This window comes from Solanum tuberosum, unplaced genomic scaffold (genome assembly GCF_000226075.1).
Source record: "Solanum tuberosum cultivar DM 1-3 516 R44 unplaced genomic scaffold, SolTub_3.0 scf00134, whole genome shotgun sequence".
Classification (NCBI taxonomy): domain Eukaryota; kingdom Viridiplantae; phylum Streptophyta; class Magnoliopsida; order Solanales; family Solanaceae; genus Solanum; species Solanum tuberosum.
Window position 1 is genome coordinate 1145938 of NW_006239062.1, and position 24297 is coordinate 1170234.

The 24297-nt window shown below is 36.3% G+C and overlaps 1 protein-coding gene across 2 annotated transcripts; it reads right to left on the reverse strand.

Annotated features, from left to right (window-relative positions):
* Positions 1–1409: 1409 nt before the first annotated feature.
* On the reverse strand, positions 1410–23330 carry LOC102598183 (uncharacterized). 2 transcript variants are annotated; one of them, XM_006351854.2, is made up of 12 exons: positions 23223–23330; positions 19792–20233; positions 17683–18083; positions 17368–17445; positions 14426–14528; positions 13623–13711; positions 12139–12250; positions 6791–6844; positions 6655–6703; positions 3708–3808; positions 1981–2099; positions 1410–1902 (listed from the first exon to the last, which is right to left on the reverse strand). In XM_006351854.2, the coding sequence occupies exons 2-12, from the start codon at positions 20218–20220 to the stop codon at positions 1560–1562; spliced, it is 1878 nt and encodes a 625-aa protein (XP_006351916.1). In that variant the 5' UTR covers positions 20221–20233; positions 23223–23330; the 3' UTR covers positions 1410–1559. The 2 variants fall into 2 exon arrangements, with proteins under 2 accessions (XP_006351916.1, XP_015166182.1); XM_015310696.1 differs by lacking the exon at positions 23223–23330 and adding an exon at positions 21521–21663.
* Positions 23331–24297: the final 967 nt, after the last annotated feature.

A 24297-nucleotide genomic window follows, 5' to 3' on the forward strand; every position in this document is an offset into this window, starting at 1 on the left:
GATGTTAAAGTGGTAAAATGATATATATTTTAAAAAATTATACTTTTTATCATAAATAATCAATTTTATTTAATAGAAATTTTAACACATAAATTATTCTTGATAAAATTTGGGGGCCTAAGGCAAAAGCCTTATTTCCCAAAGCATAGAGCCGGCCCTGATTCTCACCAACATATATAAAATTTATTATTACTTTAAATTTAGTGAATATAAATGATAAAGTAGGAATTGATTTGGTGAATAAAAATAAGAACGGAGGGAGTAATACTTTTCTGGTTTTCATAATAAAAAAAAATTCTCTTTTGGCTACATATGAAAATGTTTAAAGCAATTTAATATGAAAAAAGACAAAATTGATCATGTATGTTTGATAATCACTACTTTCAATATGTTTGATTTTCGTACGAAATTAATGCACTGAAAATGTGTAATATCACACAAGTGAAACAAGGCATGAATCATTATGATATTGACACAGAAGTGTTGTCATAGCTTGTACATTGTTACATAATTATTTGCGAGAATATCAAAGGAGTGATGACTATTTATAGTTTATGAGCATGAAAATTTAGTTGCGAATGATATTGATCAACAAATGACTCAAAGTAACAATGTTGGTTCGTCTTCTCGGCCATATGATCGAGAAATGCAAGTTCAACATGAAGAGATTGTTCGTACTATGTGGGAGAATTATATTAAACACTAGTACACTACAATTTATGTTCAATTTTTTTTATTGAATATTTTTTATTTTTTATCTTTTTGGTAAATAAGCAAAATTTATTTCCAAAGTAAGCATTTGAGTACTTTTTTAATTGAATTAAAGTTAGATGAAACAATTACTTATGTGGAGAACAAATAATTTTTGTAATAATTTATTATGCAATTTTATAAATTTTAAACAATTGGAGCTATTTTAATAGTTTTACAACTTATGAGGTTCTTATGTTTATGAGAAAATATACAACACAAAAATTCTATATTGCATGTCCAAACAAAACTTTAATTCCATCTCATGATTTCATATTATGATATCATAACATGATTCCATATCGCATGGCCAAACGGGCCTTAGAATCCTATTCTCATGGCTGTAACGAAAATTCTATCAAAATTCCAACCAAAGGAAAATATTTTTTTTTTCATAAACTCCCCCCACCAAATCATGATTTATTTTTGCTTTACGTCAACGTTACTGTGGACTGAGTTATTACGATCACTTCATTTGTGTACTGAACTACACTAATTCTTGTTTTTAATCTAAGTTGCATCTCACTAAAAGAAAAAAAAAATCAATTTCATTCAACAGATTTTGATTGTGTGAAGGGATGAGGTGTATGAGGCTTTACTGAACTGGTATGTGTAAAGATAAGATTCAATATTCTCTCATCTTATGCTTTAAAGAGAAATAAGAAAAACTCAAAACAATTTTATTCTGCAGCTCGATGATTACACATACATCTCTACAAGATAAATTGATGGATCATGTTCAGGATATCTTAATATATATATGTTGAGGGCCAATACAAATTCAAACATCGAAGATGACCACAACTCTTCTAAAGGAAATTCCTTTGAAAGGATCCAGAAGAAAACCTGGAAGTGAGACCCTGAGACATGTCCGTAGCATCAAGCTTAACATTTTGCCTTCCCGCTGTCAAATCCTTCTCACGATCCCAAGGTTTCCATGGATGATTTCCTTGCCATTCTTCTTTCGTTGATTCCTGCTTTGATTTTTTCTTTGACTTGGTACGAGCTGTCTCTTGATGCTTTTCTACCATAGATTTTGATCGTCTCGATTTATTATACTGTTCCACCAGTTCAGCATCGACACTTAATCTACTCTTTTCTTGCAGCTCTTTAGAAGCAAGTGCTGAAGCCTCATTGAAAGCCTCCAGATAACTGAAAATACAAAATAATTGAGAACCGAGATATCTAATATCATAACCAAAAGATCTAAATAACAGAGAATGAACATACTTCATTTTGGCTTTCTGAGCTCGATCTGATGGGGTGTCTGTCCAGGCACTAGTATCACCACGGCCTTCTTTCGAGCTTTTGCTAAAGCTCGTCTTTGAGTGCATGCTCACAACGCCAGCCTAAGCAGTCATGGAATACATCATGCAGAGTTTCACGAAGTAAAAGAAAGGAAAAACACTTGAGCAGTTTCTCATTCAGAAATTAGTCAAGGATTTCATGTTGTCTTTCTTTTGGACCCCCACATTATGTATTCAAGAATTTATACATGTATGATAACATATGTTGTTATTTTCTTAGAATTACTGTTTCTTGTTACTTCAAGGTAGGGAATAAAATACTGGATTCGTACGGGAAAGAATCTGGTGCTGCCATTCAATGAACTCCCCAGATGCTGCCATTCAATGAACTCCCCAGAGCCATAGCTTCCCATTCACTTTGTTTTTTCTTCTATTAGATTATTGTTCAATATCAATTCCTTTTCAACAATTAAGATATGGTTTTGTAATATTTCATGGTCACTGAACCCTTTAGGGTGAGAAGCATGCTAATGATGGGTCCAAAATGTTTCCAGGTTACCTAACAAGGGGGGGGACAGACGAGTGAAGCGTATGGAAAGAAGAGATGGCTAAAGAAATTTAGGCACAAATATACCAATGCTTGAATTGTATGTGAATGTTCGGAGGGAGCTTTGAAGTAAAAGATAAAATTCTTGCTGACTTTGACAACCAGCACAAAACCTTGGTCTCGTGAAGAAGCTGAACATGACAATGGCAGACGAGTGAAGCGTATGGAAAGAAGAGATGGCTAAAGAAATTTAGGCACAAATATAACAATGCTTGAATTGTATGTGAATGTTCGGAGGGAGCTTTGAAGTAAAAGATAAAATTCTTGCTGACTTTGACAACCAGCACAAAACCTTGGTCTCGTGAAGAAACTGAACATGACAATGGCAGTTCAAATTTTACATCACTAATTGGTTCGGCTTTAGACTCGGATATGGTGCTGAATAATAATACAGGGCATTTAGGAGTCTAAATAGGTGATGATGACAGGAATCAGTAAGTCAGAAGGAATTTGAAATTATGGTTGACCTGCAATGCCTGATAAACTAATATGTCCAAGATAGGCCAAAATTTATGGAAGAGCTAGGGAGCAATAGGGAGGGACAAGAATTAAGAACAGGTATGTAGCGAGAAGCCAGAGACATCAGGATTGACTTCAAGCTTAGACTGCCAGTTAGAAATTATATTGGAATAGCCAACCAATATTGGATCAACCAACTACACCTCAATCCCAACCTAGTGGCGGGTATGGTTAGCTACTTGTGTCAGTTGTGTGTGTGCATATATACTATCAATAAATCCCCAACGTTTAGATAGTAACTTATCTTGGCCTGCCAGCTACATTCCACTATCCCAGTTTAAAATTCTCTTCTTTTTAATATGAGTGTATATAAACCCTTTATCTCGTACTTTGATCTCTTTCATAGCTTGAAAAATATTATTATGATCATTCCTTGTTGGGTTTCCAATAACCTATATTTAATACTATCTGTAATATGCCAAATGCATCGATTGAGCCAGCTGGAGTAGTAGAACAATTAGATAAGCAATTATGCATCTTGGCCTGAACATTTAAAAATAGAACCAAGTTTGATCTGTCAAAATCTTAAGGAAAAGCAGCAAAAGGACATTCATCAAAATTGAGTGGAAGAAACAAGACCTTACTTTTCTTTCAGGAGGCAGTGTAGTCATCCATTCATCTCTTTTTGGTGCAACTTTGACCTCCATCTCTGCTAACAGCAGATCATCACCTTCCATGGAGATACCTGAAGCAAATAGTAATTTTAATGAAAAGAAATTCCTCCACGTCAAATCGAATGTTATAAACATACTGGACCATGACTTATCCCAAAATATTGAGCCATAATAAATTACTACCGTTGTTCCAGTTTATGTGACATTTCCTTTTAATCTATTCCAGAAAGACTGACCGCTTACTAAATTTGGATAGATTATAACTTAAAACTTCTCATTTTACCCTGAATGGCAAGCTTTTTAGCCACCCAAATGTTATGACATGTTTAAGACTACAAGTTTCAAAAGTTCCCATTTCTTTCTTAAATAAAAAATTACATGCCCAATCAAATTGATTCACATAAATTGATACAGAGGGAGTACTTAGTTGGAGTTTGAAATTGTAATCATAGTATAAGAACAACAACATACAAGGTGTAATCCCACAAGTGGAGTCTGGGGAGGGTAGCGTGTATGCAGACCTTACTCTTACCTTGGGAGGTAGAGAGACTGTTTTCTAGACCTTTGGCTCAAGAAAAATCAGTATAAGAAGTTTCCAATTATAAGGTGATAGAGTGTTTATGTTATCAAGTTATTAAAGGGTATAACGTAAACTGTTGACTATGTATGGTAAGCCCCAAGGTCACTACTTTGTGAAAGATAAATTTGACACAACAAGGAAATGCAGAATTTAATTTGAGAAGACAGACAGTACTCTCTATCATTTTTTTCTTACTAATAGATTATTTTGCAAAGGACCATATCATTTACTAGTTTTCTACCAGACATTCTTTATAAATGTGGAATAACTGAATAAGCCACCGACAATATGACACAATATATAGATCTTGTATCTTGACGCACTTCATAACTATATCGTTCAGCGATCCATGAAACATGACAATCCTCAAGAAACAGCTCACCTAACAGTGAGTTTCTTATTAGTTATAACCAGTGTTGTGAAAGGCGAGGCAAGGTGACCCTTCATCGCCTTTTAGCTTTGTGGCGAGGCGATCTCCAAAGGCGACGCCATGGAGACAAAAGGCGAGAGGCAAGAAAGGGGGGAAAGCCGTCGCCTTTTGTATTATCTTAAAAAAAATGCAACCAATTAAGGGTTTTAAAAGTTAAAAGGTACTTTTAGGGTTTTCGACTAGACTAGACTCCTCCGGCGACCAGCCAGCCTTTTCCGACTACTCCAAAGTCCAACCAATACATATTTCTTCTTCAGATTTCATCTTCCTCGGTTTCTTTTTCCTTCTTCTTCTTCATACTTTAGAGTCACTTCTACCTCTGTTTTGACTTTTGTTCTTTTTTTTCTCATTCAAGTTCTAAACTGTTAGTATGTACCATCTATTTTCAGTTTTTGAATTGAAATATTTGCTAATATGTTATTGCTATTGCTATTGAGAATCTGATTATTTACATGTGCAATTAAATATTTTAACTTTTTGGTATTAATTGGTATCGCATTTCAAAAAGGCGAGTGTGGCGAGGCAGACCCTTGTCGCCTTTTATCGCCTTTCGCTGTCCAAAACACTGGTTATAACACAATGAACCCTAACCATGTAAATCTAGTGGTACATGTAGCAGCTGCAGCAGTCTCTCCAGCTCCCCCCCCCCCTTCCCAAAAAAAGGACAGAAAAGTGTTCCAGAACGGAAGAAGACAGAAATCTAGAACTGCGTAACAAGAATTGACTCCACCAAAGCATGACAGCAGATTTACAGGGAATGGAAGTTCAGACAAATCACCGAGGTAAATAAGCTAGTAAGACAACATATGAGGGCGGAGGACATGATCTCTCAAGTGAAGAAAATAAATATATAAACAACCAGAACGTGAAAGTCCAAGCATGAAAATTAAGCTAAACGATGCATTACTGAATTCAACATTAATTGCATAGACACTATCATCTCTATCTCTTCCTAACTCACATCTGCATGTGTTTGCGCTATCTATATTCAACTGTGTCAGTCTCCTCTAAAGTTGACTGCATATCTTAACGAGAAGCATGGTTGTAGTGGTACATAAACAAACAGGATTCCTGAAATGGATTGATAACGTAACCAAACCTGCAGATAGTCTTCATATGTTTTATTCATCAGTAATGGACTATCTAGTACCACAAATGATAGATGGGACCATATATCCTTCAAAGGTGTGGAGCATGACAAAGGAAACAATCACATACCTGGAACAACACAACAACAACATACCCAGTGTGATCCTATAAGTGGGGTCTGGGGAGGGTGGGGTGTGTGCAGACCTTACACACCTACAAAAGATTATTGTTTGTGCTGCAAATAGAATTTCTATTGTCTAGTCACATGCACCATAGTGTAGTCCAAGCAATGAAGCATGGAAGAAGTAAAAGAAAGTGGAGTTAGGCTTTTAGTGAGAGAAGAGTACTTTGGGGATTATAAAATCATGAAAGGTATATTAAGGCAAACTACTTGAAGAAGAGCTCCCTTGACAGACCCCTTTAAGGAATTTTCTCAATCCAGTTCAATTGAACCTCTCTCGAATTCTTCTAGTAAGTATAGACATATGAGTTCATTTCTTTTCCTCTATTTCATTCTAGTAATTGAATGCTAATAAGTGGGTTCAAGTATACTTGCTTGGGTTGATTACTTTCTTCCTTTCGTTCTTATTCTATTTCTACTTTTTGATTTCCTTGTGTTATTTCCGTCGTCACACATCCACACCCAAATCGTGTCGGATTGACATGGGTGTGGCAAGAATCTGACCAACATAGATGGAGTTCATAGACAATTAAGCAATAGCGAAGTTGAATAAAAAATTAGGTACCAATCACATAAAATTTGAGCAAGATAGTAGAATAAAATGAATGATAAACCATGTTTAGCAAAATGGACCAACCTTGCAAACGTCTCCATTGGGCAGCTTCACGCATAGCTTGTAATTCTGCCTACAGAACCGAATCTTGTGTTAACAGATTGGTAGTCAATAGTGTTTTGAGTTATCTTCATACCCAATGGGACACAAAAAAATGTACCTTCATTTCCTCTTGTTCTTCCTTGCGCTTTATTTTCTCATCCAACACTTTCCTCTACAAAAGAAAACAACATCTTCTTGATAAATTAAATGAAAACAACATTTGGAAAACCCAAAATAAAGCATAGTATACTGTAATGTTCTCCATAATATAGGAAGTTACAAAGTAAGCTCAAGGAACTGAATGAAACAATTGTAGGCCACAAAAACTAGAATACCTGATGTTACGGCATCAAATCATAGCAAGTCAAATTTTCAATGTGTTAATTCTGAGTGGTTATATAATATCCTACTGATTTTTCTCAATGATTATTCTTTTAGACTAGGAATCAACAAAGTGAGGTGAAAGTGATCTAGTAACAGAAACATCTAGAACTGCAGTCCCTAGGGGAACAAACCTACACGTGATCCAATCCAACTGAGTGTTCTCTAATTACAGTTTTCAAAGTTCCCTGCAAAAGTATGATCGTCTTCCTAAGCATTTTTTTTTTGAACTTGGTAAGGTTGTATTATATCACAAAACAGTACAACCCATTGTACTGAAACCTTATATACAAAAGCCCCAAATTCTTACTGCTCTATGGCTAAATTGAGTCTAAAACATCAATTATAGAGACAGTATCATTTGAGTATGACTGATTACACCAAAAACATAATAGCAAAATGCAGTTGAGCTTCACTTTCTGCACACTATTTTCTATGCTCTCAAAACACCTAGAGTTCCTCTCTTTCCATATTGCCCACCATATTCAAGAAGGGATAAGTCTCCATCTGCCTCTGGCAATCCAGTACTCCTGCTTCCTCCCAGCTCTTTAAAAAAGCCTCTGAAACTTTCCCAGGCATAGTCCAGGAGATGCCTTTGTGACTCAAAAAAATCCTCCATAATTGTTGAGTGTACTTGCAGTGTAGAAACAGATGATTTACATTCTCTAAAGTCTCCCCACAGAGAAAGCATCTAGAGCATAAGGTTATCCCTCTCTTCATGACATTGTCTTGAGTAAGAGCTGCTTCCTTGGCCAACAACCAGACAAAGCAAGATACTTTGTAGGGTATTCTGCTTTTCCATATTTGTTTCCATGGCCAATTTTTAATTTGTTGGTTTTTCTGATCCATTAGCTTATAAGCTCTACTAACTTTGTATACTCCTCTATTGTTTCCTGTCCACCATAGAACATCCTTCCCTGTTTGAAGTCCATTGAAAGGTTCCACTGTGTTAAGAAAATCAGCTACTCTCTGAACCTCCCAGTCATTTAGATGTCTTCTGAAGTTGAAGTTCCACCCCTGTAGTGTCCATAAATCTGCTATAAACCCTTGCTGAAATGTAACTAAGTTGTAAACATCAGGAAATAACTCTTCCAAGTTGCCTTTCTCATGCCAATTATCCTTCCAAAACATGGTCTTTCTCCCATCAAAAACTTTCACCTTTGAGTTGTTCTTCACTTCATCCCATAGATTCCTAATGGACCTCCAAAGGCTGACTCCATAAGGAGTAGTCACCTCTTTGGTCATCCATTTGTCTTCTGGTATATATTTAGCCTTAATCACCCTTTCCCACAACAGTTGGTTACCATTTGCATACTTCCATAACCATTTCATTTGAAGAGCTTTACTTTGCAAGCTTAGGTTCTTAATCCCCAGACCACAATTTTTCTTCCCAGCTATCACTGATTTCCACTTTACCAAGTGAAATCCTTTCTTTTCCTTATTGCCCTGCCACAAAAATTTCCTTCTAATACTGTCCAGCCTCTTGGTGACCCCTGGTGGGATAGGAAAAAGGGACATCACATAAGTTGGAAGAGCATCAAGTGCTAAATTGATTAGTGTCAATCTTCCACCCATAGACAAGTATTGTGTTTTCCACCTGGCTAGTTTTTTTTCACACTTCTCGATCACATTGTTCCATATATCTATGGACATAGATTTGGCTCCTAAAGGTAATCCCAAGTATGTAGCTGGCAGAGTGCCAACTTCACCTCCAAGGATTGTTGCTAACCAGCTCATGTTGTTGACTACATTAATAGGGTACATTAAACTCTTTCTCCAGTTGATATGTAGACCAGTGACCCCTTCAAACAGAACCAAGATCAGTCTTAAGTGCTTTAGTTGATCTTCCTCAGCATCACAAAAAATAAGTGTGTCATCTGCATATTGTAGATGTGTCACTTCCAGACTGTCAATCCCTTCCCTAGCCACTTCAAAACCCTTTATCCAACCTCGTAATTTGGCTGTCTTTATCATGTTATTCAGTCCTTCCATAGCAATTAGGAATAGGAAAGGTGACAGAGGGTCACCTTGCCTGAGTCCTCTATATGATTGGAAGAATTCTGTTGGAGAACCATTAACTAGAACTGAAAAACAGACTGTTGAAATACATTGCTCCATCCACTTCAACCACTTTTGCCCAAAACCCATCATTTCTAATACCTTCATAAGGTATCTCCAATTAACGTGGTCATAAGCTTTCTCTATGTCCAACTTACAGAGAATGCCTGGCTTCTTCTTCTTAACTCTGGAATCAACAGCTTCATTGGCAATCAAGACTGCATCCATAATTTGTCTCCCTTTGATGAATGCCATTTGTTGAGAATCTACCAACTTGCCAATCACCCCTTTCAATCTCTCAGTCAATACTTTAGAGAGCAACTTGTAAATACTGCCAATTAGACTTATCGGTCTGAAGTCTCTCAACTCCTTGGCACCCTTCTTTTTAGGAATAAGTGCTATGAATGTTGCATTAAAACTCTTCTCAAACACTCCTTGATCATAAAAGTTTTGAAAAGTGTCCATGATGTCCTGCTTCACCACCTCCCAACACTTGATAAAGAAGCCCATAGTAAAACCATCTGGCCCTGGCGCCTTATCAGTTGCACACTTCTTGAGGCACCTCAAAATTTCACTCTCATCAAAATGGCCTTGGAGAGCCCCCCCTATCTTCCTCTGTTAGGACTGGAAACTGAGTATTTTGGAAGTTAGGTCTCCACTGGATGGTTTCTGAGTACAACCTTTTGTAATACCCCACAATTTCCCCTTTGATTCTACCTGGTTCTTTGGTAGTTTCTCCATGTATCACTAGCTGGTCTATATTGTTGTATCTTTTATGAGCATTTGCCATTTTGTGAAAGAATTTGGTATTCTTATCACCTTCCTTTAACCAAAGAACTCTTGATTTTTGTCTCCATGAAATCTCCTCCTTCTTCAACAACTCCTCATATTTTAGAAGTAATTCAGACTTTTTAGCTATCTCTTCATCAGTGAATACTTTATCTTCCCTCTCAGTATCCAAGTCTGCCATTTGTTCGAGCAACTTCTTCCTTTGTACTCCCAAGTTCCCAGTCTCCTCATTCCTCCATTCTTTGAGTTTGTTCTTCAGAGCTTTGAGCTTGCAGGCCAGGACATAGTCAGGCCTGCCTAAGAAGTTGAAAGAGGACCACCAGTTTTTGACTCTATCAATAAAACCTTCTGTCTCCAGCCACCAATTTTTCAAATTTAAAATAATTCTTGTCTTTTTCCAAGACCCTCCAAGTAGTGCTATAGGGATTTGGTCAGAGCTCAAACTTTGAAGTGGAAGTTGTTTCAGATTTAAGAAATTGTCATCCCACTCATCTGAAATTAGGATTCTATCAATCCTTGAAGCTGTTTTTCTGTTTGGGTCTCCTTTTGAACCAAGTATAATTAGCATTCTCTAGTTGCAAGTCAACTAAATTCATATCTTCGATAAAGTCTGAAAATTCCCTCATGCCTCTAGTTCTGATTGAACAATTCTTCTTCTCGGAGATGTATCTAGTGACATTGACGTCCCCACAAACGGCCCAAGGCCCTTCTATCAGTCCCCTCACAGAACCCAATTCATCCCAAACCATTCTTCTTTCTTTGTAACAGTTGGGAGCATATACTCCCATGATGTGGCACTTAAAAGACTGAAGTTGGGATTCAAACTTACAAGTTATAGAGTACATTCCTATCTCCAAGACTTCCCCCTTCCAGACCCTCTCATCCCACATAAATAAAATACCCCCCCTCGTTCCACTTGCTTCCAGATATATTTGTCTAACCCATCTCCCGCCCCAAATTTGTTTTGCCATTTCTTATCTGATTACAGATTTAGAGAATCCCTACTCCCAGGCACGATTCCCAATGTTCCTTCTCTCTATTTCACAAAATTAGTATTCTCTAAAGATTGCATTGGGAAAAAAAGGAACCACTTCATCTTTGTTAACTTCTGACATTCTGTTGATAAACTAAATACTAATTTTGTGAAATAAGGTATATGATCTTCCGCCTTCATAACTTCCAGTGGTTTGCTTATAAGTTAAAACAACAGCATGTCTTAATGATTTTTCAACTTCTCGAGTAGGCAGAAGTCTCCACTTCTATATTTCCCGGGATTTTTCTCTCCATTTCATTTTCTTAATAAGCTTTTCGACTTCATTGGTTAAACTAAAATTTAAGAATCTATCAACTCCTAAGTAAAATGTTAAGCCTAAAAAGTCACACATTAGTAAACAGGAAGTGACACTGATGTTAATTGCAAAATTGTGCCAATTGCACCAAAATTTCTTGGCACAAAATTGAGATGATGCACTTAAAGAGTATTTTCAAATATTTTTTTTTTTATGACAAGGGAAACCGCAGCCGCTACCCTTTGGGTGCGCATAGGGTAAAACCCCCGCTCCTATGCAATAACTCGCAAACCACATAGGAGAGGTAACCCGCACTAGGCAAGCCCGGTGCGACGAGCTCGACCCAGAAGGCAAATCTCTTGCTTTCGTTGGCAAGGGGTTTCGAACTTGAGACCTCCAACATGGAAGTTCCAAGCCCAAACCACTGGGCCACCCCGAAGGGTAAGAGTATTTTCAAATATTAATGAAAGGACATAAATCATGAGCTCTTATCTCAACCAAAGAAATGTATGCCAGGAGAGCAAGAAAGAAAAATGACACCAAAATAATTGATTCACACAGCACATAGCAAATCCAACTTAGCTATCCTAAGGAACACTAAGGCAAATTTGACAAGAACCACTATGAAATAATGGTCCATCCTCAAAATTAACTAGGTTACTCGAAAAGATTCAACGCAAACCAACTACAAAATTTGGAAATATTCAACATCTGGAACCAAAATATATGGGACAATATCTACACCCAAATGACTAGGAGCAGTTACCCTTGCCAGTGCAGAAAATATGTCCATTTGAAGTTTGATAATGAGAAATAAATGGAAGAAATCTGCATTTAGCCTTGCTATTAGAAAATCAACACAGGGTTTTAAGCCAGACCTTAAGGAAGGTTCTCTTCACATAACAAAATTTGTGAGGAAAATAAATGATTGTATCACTTAATTACTTACTTTATCTGGATCTTGCAAATCTTTAAAGGCTTTGTTCAGCTTGATGAATGCTTGGTGAGCTTCAGGATGCGTGCACTTATCAGGATGCACCATAAGAGACAACTTCCAGTACCTAAAGCATACACCAAAATAACAAATAAATGAGGATGGAGTTTAAAGGTGCATTTAACAGCATGACCGACAGCAGCAGCTACAACTTAACTGTCAACCAGCAGCTACAAGTTAACAGTCAACTGATGCCTAATCCACATCTATGGTTCACATACCAATAGGAGTAGTTACACCATCAGGACAAGGAAGAAAGAAATAATGCTTCCACTAATTCAAGTGAACAAGTTGTGGGTAAAGTTCCTCTTTTTATGGTGATGGTATAAGCGTGTGCCGTGCCACAACCGTGTATATAATTATCAAAATATCCAGTTGTCTCAGGGAACAGCTGGATATATAATCCAAAAATCGTATAATAAAGTAGCAGACATCTATTTAACTCCTCCTCAACTAGAAGTACGTGAAGGCAAAATGCTTAACAAATTAAATGACAGCAACTTGACTTACCGTTGAATATAAAAATCGCAAATTATAGATGTAATATAACATATCTCAAAATAATGTATAAGCAAATACGAAAGCAAACATGTTTGAATATTTCAGTAATCATTAAGGCTACAGCTAGTACCGGACAGATGATTTGGACAACATCCCCCTGTGACAATTTTCAAGATTTACTTAAACTTTATTTTAGAATGACATATTATAAGCAAATAATATGATTTGAATCAACTTAAATGCAAAAGAGGCATTTTGCATATTAGACATTACCTATACACAGAGATATGCAACTTGCATTTGACATTCAGTGATGACATTCAAAAGTGTAACTCAATTTACAGTATTATTATTTTTATTTTTACAAAGGTAACAATATATTGACGGTATTCAGTGACTCAATATATTCAATATTTACACAGTGATTCAAATTAGCTAGTGATACACAATATCTAAATAGAGACTTCAAATTTCAGATTCAGTTTCATCGCCGAGCCCTCAAATCACTAGATACTTAGATCAATATTGTGCAAGGCCAAAAGATCGTTGCACTTCTACAATCACTCAATACTTATAAGCAACATATGACATGCCATCAGGGAGCATTATTACTACCATCCTCCAGGGAAGTAGTGGCTCGCAGCTGTTCAGCCGCTTCTCTAGGGGATAGAAGATGTACCTCTGACTGGGTTCACTATATTTACGCACCAAGACTATTCAGGTTCAGAAATCCAATCAAACATTATTTACAGGAAAAAGGAAAGTCTGGAGCAACTTAGCTCATCTACCAGACCAAGTTCAAGAAATTGAAGGCCGTATGCAGACAACTTATAACCTTGGGCATCAATAATTTTAAGGATTGAATTCTAACCTACAGATGCTACTCTAATCTTAAATAAAAATTGCTATGGCTCTCCACAAGCAAGCAAGCAATTTACCTTTTCTTCATGTTATCACTCAACATATTTCTGTTCGCACCCAAAACATCATATAAGTTGTCTGCATCTGTTCCCATGATTCTTGTAACCTGACCAAGTAAAAGTACTCGTTATACAGAATTTTGATTGTCAACAAAGAGTTACATAGAAAAGAAGATTCTCAACTCACCTTAACCAAATGAACATGAACCAAACCCAAACCCACAATTAACAGTGTAAAATGTGACAAGGCCAGGCTTCACTAAATGTCATATATTTAGAACCCCAAACACTACTAGAAGTTAACAGAACAGAAATAAAAAGCAGCATGGGAAAAGGAAGAGTGGAAGACCAAGAGAAGTTGTAAAGCAGTGACGAGAAAATAAATCAAGGTTCTGTTACTTCTAGCAATTCAAATTTCTAATTTTGCTAACTGAGAGGAAGAGAGAGCAACAAGCAAACAGGTAAAATAAAAACTGTCAATTTTTTAAAATAAAGAACAACCCCACTTCTTTCAAAAGAAAATACATAATAACAGTACCATATAAATACCACATGGCGGATTCTTTTTCGTTTTTTTCAATGGCTCATATGGGGGTTGATTCAAGGTATCTATAAATCAGAGGGTTAGCTCCATTTGGTTTGGTTAAACTAAAAGGAATGTCAAATAATCATAAAACTAATTATCAAACCAAATTTCAAGTGTAATTATGTCAGATTGAAGGTACAAGAAAGATCACACAAGCATGATTGTTAAGGAGAAAGATACATAGAAACAGACAACAGATAGACCGATAGGGAAGAGAAGAGAATGGAGGAAGAACCTCTTCAAAACGTTCGGCCTCGTTTGCTGATTCTACCTCAGTCACCAAAGCAGGAGGTGGGGGTCCTATAAACAATTCAGTATCTTCTTCCAGCTCAACATCCCTGGAAACATTTGTCAGAGACACTTAGTGCAGTTCACTTTAGTCTGGTATAACATAGATGACATCCTAACTGTTATTTGAAGCTTCTTGAGTGTGGAAGGGATTGAGACATGCATCAAAACTGTCAAGTTCTCTGTGCTTGTGAATGGAGAACCTGTGGGTTTTTTTGAATCAGAAAGGGGACTGAGACAGGGTGATCCTCTCTCCCCTTTCCTGTTCATCCTAGCAATGGAGGGATTTAATGCTATGATGAGGATTGCTACACTAAATAGATGGATCAAAGGCTTCAAAGTGGGAGGCAGAGGGGGGGAAGAAAGAGAAATTGGTCATATGCTCTACGCAGATGATACCATCATCCTTTGTGATCCTGTAGAAGAACAGATAAGCTACATTAGAGTGATATTGGTACTTTTTGAAGCAGTCTCTGGATTGAAAGTGAACTGGGGAAAAAGTAGTCTCTTCCCTGTGAATGAGGTACCTCAGATAAAAGAGATGGCAGGCATACTAGGGTGTAGTGTTGGGAAGCTGCCTACCACCTATCTAGGCATGCCATTGGGTAACAATCACAAAGCCTTGGAAATATGGGATGGTATTTTGGAGAAAACTGAAAAGAAGCTCTCTGGATGGAAGGCTCAATATCTTTCACTTGGAGGACGATTGATCTTAATAAACTCTGTTCTTGATTCTCTGCCCACTTATGTGATGTCTCTATTCCCAATCCCAGGAAAAGTAGTGGAAAATCTGGATAAGCTAAGGAGAAAATTCTTATGGCAAGGCAACAAGGATGGAAAAGGCTATAGCTTAGTAAACTGGGAAACTGCTCTACTTAGCAAAGACAGAGGGGGGCTGGGAATTAAGAACTTGAAACTACAGAATGAGAGCCTATTGAAGAAGTGGTTGTGGAGGTACACTGAAGAGAGAAATTCCCTCTGGAAAGAGGTGATCATAGCAAAATATGGTGAGTTAAACCCTTGGTGTACAGAGATCACAACAGAACCTTATGGTGTGGGTGCATGGAGATCAATTAGAAACTTGTGGTCACAAATGGAGACAAATTTATATATCAAGGTGGGAAGTGGCACTAAAACAAAATTTTGGAAGGATGTTTGGATAGACCAATCCCCTCTTAGAGATCTCTTTCCAGATCTCTTCCAAATTTGTGGAAATCCTGATGCTAATGTTGGCGATTGCTGGACTGAACAGGGCTGGGATCTAGTTTTTAGAAGACTTCTCAATGATTGGGAGGTGGAAAGGGTAGCTGAGATATTAGGGATGCTACGCGGAGTGACCATCAACGCAAATGCCACAGACAGGATGTTGTGGAAGCACAGCAAAGATGGCCTTTTCTCAGTCAACAGTGCTTACAGAAGAGGTCTCCAGGTGATGGCAGGGAGACCAAAACACCTCTGGAACTATTTTTGGAAGGGGGATATTCCTACAAAAATGAAATGCTTCACTTGGCTAGTGATAAAGAGAGCTTGTTTAACACAAGAAGTACTTCAGAAGAAGGGTAGACAGCTGGTCCCTAGGTGTTTTTTATGCAATTTGACAAGTGAAACTAACAGCCACCTCTTCTTGCACTGTAATTACACTGCTCAAATCTGGAATTTGTTCCTTAGCATCTCAAATCTGAATTGGACAATGCCAGAACGTACATCAAACGTGTTGAAGAGCTGGGTAAGGAGAGGAGGCACCAAGAGCCAGAAGAGATGGTGGAGGTTAATACCATCATGTATATGGTGGTCAGTTTGGAAGGAAAGGAACAGTAGATGTTTCGACAATAGATCCAATTCCATACACAAGGTCAAATGGAATTGTATAGTATCTCTACTTTTTTGGTGTAAACAGTTGTGTATAGTAGATACAGACCAGATTGTAGATTTGATAGGAAGTTTGTAATTGACACTTTTTGGTGGTGGCCAGCATGCCCTTAATGCTGAAGAATACAACCTTACCAGTTTCAAAAAAAAAAAAAAAAAAAAAACTATTAAACTTCTGAGAGCAAGAAGTACTTGTAGAAACAACAAAGAGAGGCTGATCAAACCTGTGAACTCATCTAAGAAGATCATAGTACTTTTTGTGTTAATATGTCAAAACCAATCTGTTTTTCCATCTCTGAACCAAAGATTTTCTGAAGGGAGAAACTTAAATCTGAGTTACTCTGACTCTTCAAAATCCCTGCCGCACCCATGTCAACACGACATGGGTGTGGATGTAGGATCCACACTGGATTTGGTCAACTTACCTTCAGTTCTTAGACTACATATATGACCGAGAACACAAAAATATAGATTAATTGGGTATTTGGTTTGATTTTTGGGTTTATGTCATATATATATAGAGAGAAGAGTTATATAAAGTATGAGAATGCTCTGCTATAACGACGAGATATCTTATGATTATGATTAAAATATTAGGGTTCATAAAGAAATAATTTTTTATTAGTTTTAGTTCAGTAACTTTAATTAACCGAATATGTACTTTAGATGATGTAATTTATATTTATTAGTCGTAACCCAGCACCTGTATCCGCATTCGGATCCATACTCCCAGAATCCTAAAATTTATGTGATGAAGAACCCAACCCCTAGATCTACACCCATATCCAATAGTCTGAGCAACATAAATTAAAATTCACCAGATGTGATGCATTGTTATCAATGCTGTAGAACGGTCTAGTTCAATAGGCTAAGTAAAGAATCAAATTGTCTACTCCCTTGAGCACATTCCAAATACAGTTTAAGTTAAATACCAATAGGGTCAGTTAGTGTTGAAAAAAACAAGTCCACAAGTACATATCTAAGTGAGGCAATAAACTGCAATGGAGAATTGAGGTTTACCTCAGCTCCGCTTGTGCTTCAGTTAACTTAGCTGCGGCAGCAAGTAGTTCTGCAGAAGGCATTGCAGGGCCAATCACCCTGCACAAGCGCAAAGGAGATCCAATTAAAAATAAGATAACTTAGGACTAGAATGAGGTTTTGATAAAAGAAGAAACCACCTACTCAACCATCATCACCGCCTTTTATTTTCTCAGGTAAAAAAAGGAAAACTGTAATTCCTTTTTACTTTTGTGTTTGGGGAGGGAGGGGGTGAGGGACATGGACTTCTCTCTATGTAATATAACAAATTTGGAGGCGGAAACCTTCTTTACTAACCTCTTTTTTGGGCCAGTATCTTCTTCGGCAGGCAAGCTTAAATTAGCATCGTAAGTGGTAGCATTATCGCTTGGCAAACTCAAATTGGTATTATGACCACTAGCTACTTCATTTGGCAAACTCAAATTGGCATTACAATGTTCCTGTCCAACTCCCGAATCCAATGGCTTGGACTGCTCATCATTTTGATGCAACTCTTGACTTCGAAGTTGCATTTGGGAGCGGATTAAGGGTCGTACAGTCTCCAAAGTAGGAAATGCTTTAGATGGTAATAGAAAAACATGATCACCTGTTTCCTTAAGGTTTAAGGAGAGGAACAGTTTTCGCAGACGCTTGACAAACAATTTTTCAGATAAACCCCTTATATCTACAGCTTGTCCATCATCAATCATTTGTAGAAGCTGTATTGAATTTACAGAAGACGTTAGCTGAATTTGGCTCATAGTTATATGTCATTATAAACTTGAAGATAAAATAATTATGGTTTAAAATCCTGAAATCAAGTGTGCACTAATAAACCAAAGGAAAAAAGAAAATGTAGGGGAAGGGGATAAGTACACTGTCTCGTACAAGTATACCAAATCCTTAATTTAAGGACATATTTAAAGCTTATGGACACAACTTTTTTTGTTAAGGTAAATAACTTTTTTATTAATGGACACAAGTTTCTTTGTTAAGGTAAATAACTTTTTTAATAATGGTAAAATCTCATGTATACCAGCAACACTCAAAAAGTAGACTCTACAACATAATACGTTCACAACAAATGACACCCAATCTACTATAGTCTATACACATAGGAATGCTCATGGACACAAGTATATTCCTATATGCCTACAAAAACAAATAGGTCATGTATATACTCACTAAAACGAAGTAGAAAGGGATTCTTTTGACAAAAACTAGGATATTGCAGGGGGATTACCTATAGATGGAATTTTCTGGAAGGGTAAAAATTCTAGTTCTTCATTAATTATTCAATTGGTAAGGACCTTGAATAATGCACACAATGCAGCCTTTCCTTGGCAGATCATTTGGAAAAATAACTCATCACTGAAAGTCAGAATCCTCACCTAAAAAGCTCCTACATGACCTAATTTAACACAAGAACTCTACAGCAAAGAGTAAAGACGTAGCGATTTGCAGCAAACTTTGTCAGAAGACAAGAGAATATATAAATGGATTGTCACACTGTGAGATGGCTCAACTCATTGGACACTGTGCAATCTTAGCATGGACTCTCTAATTCCTCAATATTGAAGGAATGCAGGTTGCTGGATTTAGTGCAAAACTCAGCAATACTATTGAGCTAGAGCCTAGAGTTAGAATGTGATAACTATTGTTATGAAGATAAAGAAAAAGACAGCTCCTAATAAAAGGAACTCCAGCAAGTGGAAAGGGAGTTATTCTTTGTGTTTCATCTTTATGAATTTTGATAAGCATTTTGTTAACAGCATCTCATACTTTTTGTTCCTTGCAACTTCTTCGTGCCTGTTTTGACACATACCTCACTTTTAAAAGAAAAACAAAGAGTTCCATCCAACCATATTATCCAACTCCTCAATTAAAATAACATTTTTGGTCAAACCGTTTATTTATTTAATACAACCCTAAAGATAAATTACTTGATAATAGACAGAGCCGTTTGCTTACTTTCTACTCCTTGTCTCAAATTCTTTTTCAATTTCCCTTACCAAGAATCAAAGGAAAAAATCTACCATTAAGAATCTCAAATGCACTAGTAGCATTTTTCATGTAGTTTCAGAATACATAAATCTTCTATTCAAAAAAGTACATTATGAAATATGTCTGCTTTAGGATCAAACATTGGTTAAGTTGCTCAAAAAATGAATGCTTCATAAGTGAATTAATGCACATCTAGTTAAGAACAAAATTTGGTCATTACAACTTCCAAGAATTTATATGTATCAATTGTTTAACTATAAAATTTGATGATGATATTTTCTTTATTAAACTAATTGTTATTGTAATTTCTTCCATTATCACACCATGGGAAAAAATGAGTAGCAATAACAATAACAATAACAACAATAAAACAATAACTACAATTAATTAGCTAATTACAGAAGAACAATTAAAATGTAGTACCTGTTCCAAATCACCAGCTACAGTAGGGAACTCCTGCAATATGCCTTTGACCACATCCCCAGGACTATCCCTTCGCCGCTCGGGCTGGAAATCATCACAGTCTGACCCGGAACCGGTGTCCGATTCACTAGAATCCGAATACTTCCTCTTTCCCTCTCGTTTCGATCTCCTACTACTGCTGCTGCCTCTATGCTCCTGCTTCTTCACATGCTTCTTTTTTCTCTTCACCCTCTCCCTATGCTTATCACTCCTTGAGGAGCTCCTCCGACTCCTCTCCCCCTCACGACGCCGTTTGTGCCGACGCTTTTGCCGTTTTTCATCTTCAGAGGAGCTATCAACTTCATAGTCAGATTCAGAAGATGATTCAGATGAGGACGTGGCTGATTCTTCTTGTTTTCTTTTCTTCCTCCTGCTCGAATTCTCTCCCATGGTGATCCTTGTTCTGCAGGAGAAATTCAAGGTGGAGATTATTAGAAGCTTTTGTCTATTCTGGTTGCTGATCACAAATTTGTTAAATTTTGGGACTCAAGTGTCCAATTTAAAACAATTTCTGGTTTTTTGTCATCCATTAGTTTTAAATAAAAAGGATTGTATTTTCGCTTATACACTCCAAAAAGAATTTATATTTGCCCTTCATTATATTTTTCACTAGTGATGGTGTGCCCGTGCTGAGCACGGGCCCAATCTGGAGCAAACAATGGAGAAGAGAAATCAAATAGATAAAAAGTGGCTGAGGAAGAAGATCGCCAACAGAGTATAATGAGAAAATTTGATGATATATAATATCCTCATTCATCTATTTGTGTAATTAATAGACACTGCTCTTTTTATTTGGCATTACAGAGGGAGTACTTTTTTTTCCAAATGAGCTTGAGATGCATGATCAAACAACTAAGCAGATCAACTCAATTTCATCATCTTCATACTAACATTTTTTCTTACTAATGCAAAGCTTGATTAATGATAGAATGATTATCCTTGGAAATGCCTTAAAAGAAGTTGTGATCATTTTTCAAAACCCAGTAAAATTAGTCACAAAAATATGACTGATGCACGCGAGTATAAAGATCCAAGGAAGCAAACTCACACAAACTATGTTTAAAATGTGAAGAAGCATCATAACAAACTGTCAAATTGTGAGAATATTCATCAAGTTTTTCTTATTCTTTTCATCAATCCTTAAAAGGGGAACATAATTACTACTCTCTCCAGGGAAAACAGTTTTCGGAAATGGTCAGCTAAAGGAGATGATACTTCATGAGAAATTAATTCCTCTTCCTCCGCCATTTCACAAAGATCAATTTATATGTTCATCTCATTATCTTATTGACGCAATACATTGAATTATTTTTTATACAAAGGAGTGACCACACACCCTCACAAGTCACATATATGATATAACCAGAAATTTGTGAAGATATGCCACTGAAGCTATAGCAGAAGAATTCAGGAACAAGAGGTTAATTCTGTATTTGAGCAAAAGGAGCAGTCTATCTTGATGACCCAAATTCTATCAATAGAGCAGTCTATCTTTAGGACTGCTTTCTTTCATGTCAGCGTAAATACTTTATAAAGTAGCGATGAACACTTAGTTGAGGGTCATCACAAAGAAGCACCCACTTAGAATGTTTACAATTGTGGGATTAGAATAATAAGAGAAAAGAAGCAGAATCGGATGGAGTTTAAAGATGAAAATAAGAGTGACGCTTTCCTAGGGAATAAGATATACCTTTTTTAGCATTTAGTAACAGAAATCAACTCATAAATCGGTAAAATGCTCCCAGCTGAAGGAGACTTCATTACCAAATTCGAACTCGAGATTTTGGTTAAGAGAGGAGAGAACCATCCCTTCCTTCAGTGGTTATTTTGCATCTGCAACTGTGCAGAACCATTAACCACAACCTTGATACCTATGCATGTCTTGGCTATTTATATGAACTTGGCAGTGGTTTGCTTGAGAATCTTTACTAGCATGATCCATATTAATCCATATACTAAACTAAAATACATGAAATGGTAAATTCACTAAACTTTTTGGGTAGTAATACAACAGTGAGAACACATATGATTTATCCACATCTACACAAAGAAATGGAAATAATCAATTGAGATTTGTCCTACATGAAAATATGAGAAGATCACCTTCTAGGTTGTGCTTCTATAAACGTAAAGTTTCTAACTTCTTTTTATATGAGGAATTGATGGTGGTGTTCGGACCAACTTGCACACACCTCGACTATTTCCAAGTACTATTACCTCCCGCTAGCATAGTAAATAACAACAAACGCTTAACTTTATTGAGTATTAATTCAACATTGTATAATTATTTTGCATCCATATTATACCAACAATTCTTTGACATGAATACTGCCCTCAAGGACGTGTACAAGATGGTCTTTGGTTAAAACTGGAGACTAAAATTGTAATTCAATAGATCCAATTCCATACACGAGGTTTAATGGAATTGTATAGTATCTCTACTTTTTTGGTGTAAAAAGTTGTGTATAGTAGATACAGATCAAATTGTAGATTTGATAGGAAGTTTGTAATTGACACTTTTTGGTGGTGGCCAGCATGCCCTTAATGCTGAAGAATACAACCTTACCAGTTTCAAAAAAAAAAAAAATTGTAATTCAAAAGGTTTCAGTAAATACATGCTTAGCATAACGAACTCATACGATCTAAATATCTTCTCATCTTCACAATTAAGAAGATCCTGTCTTCTTTCTAGGTAAAAGCCAAAAGAAAATGCTTTAGTATAAAGTGTTTAACTTTCAAGAAATACAATAACCCATCTCACCAAAACAAAAAGTAAATTTAATTCTCGAGTACAAGGAATTTGGAGACAGGGGAAAAACTTAATAGTAGCAACAACTGCAAATAAAAATCAAGCAGAAAAAGGCCAGCACAACATTAAAGTTGTACATCTCGTAAAATCAAACAAATGAAATGCTTACAGGCAGGCCTAAAGTGATAACATCAGCCTATCACCATCATCATTACTCGTCTTTCAGAACCCTCCGTCATCCCCTAAATTCCCTATTTGGCTTCGAATTCTAATATTGAAACTTGTGGTGATATTCAAATCCATAAACAAAATTAACGTAGTCCAGAAATAGCTATACTTTCTTTTGGGGCAATTTCACGAACATCTTTTATGCAAGTACGGATGTTGTACCTAATATAACAAACTCTTAATCGATTGTTACTTACCTTGAAACAGATGAAATTTAAGATTAAATCATATCTTGAAAGAGCTGAAACCGATGAAATTTAAGATTAACCCATGAAAAAATAAGCAAAAAAGGAAACATGCAATACAATAACCTAAATTCATGGAAAATTCAAAACATCTCGAATTAGAAATTAACACAATCTTAAACCTAACTAACATTAAAAGGCCAAATAAAAAAAACATAGGGGAAACTTACCTGTAAACTGGGCAAGAAAGAGCAGTAGGAGCTTAGGGAGAAAAAAGTATTCTTGAAGACTTGTGATGTGAAGGAGGAGACTGCTTCTAACCACAGCAAAGTGAAATAAGTAGCAGAAGTGAGGGCCATTAAATAAGTTAAATCAGATAGTTCAACCTTTTATTCACAAAGTACAAACGGCAACAACAGATAAAAATATGAAAATGCCAAAAATATCCTTAAAGCATATCTGGTTTAGCTAAGGTTTTTTTAGACATAATACATAAACATGACATTAACTTGACGTTAGCCAGCAACTATGACCTTTAACTTTTGGTGTACACAAGTAAGCACTTAAATTTCTATAAAATTGAACAAATTGACACATTCGTCCTACATGGCACCCTACGTGACAATTTCATGTCCTACATGGCATCCTATGTGTATTATGCCATGTAGGATAATTGTGTCTACTTGATCAATTTTATACAAGTTTAAATGTCTACTTGTGCAAATTTAAAGTTGGAGGAAATAGTATCTGCTAAAGCCAAATTAAGGGTCATATTTATGTATTATGCCTTTTTTTTACTTAAAAAAAAGTACAACCTAAAATGCATTATTGTACAAAAATAACATTGCTAAAATTAATGGAAAACCCTAAAATATCCCTAACCTGGAATAAACAAACAGCTAACTGTCTTTTTTTATATATAAGGAGTAAAGTAATATATATATATATATATAATTTATCATATGATTCCATTTTTCTATGATTCATTTTTTAATAAAATTAAATCAATGCAGGTGTTAAACACCCCGTTAAAGTGGACTAGAAAGGACCATAAATTAGGAGGTACAATTTGAATAGCTTTTGTCACCATTTGTTAGTGTTGTGTTCGTCCTAACACAACTGTCATTTCTAAATATTGGTAATCAATATAGAGATCATATTTATCCCCACCTAAACTTTCCTTAGTACACCAACAAGGTTTTTTTTTCAATCAAATTTCACCTATTTTAAAAACTTAACCCGTCAACCCGATAAAACCCGACCCACTAATCGAAATAAACCCTCACTTGTGTTTTTTTAGAAGAA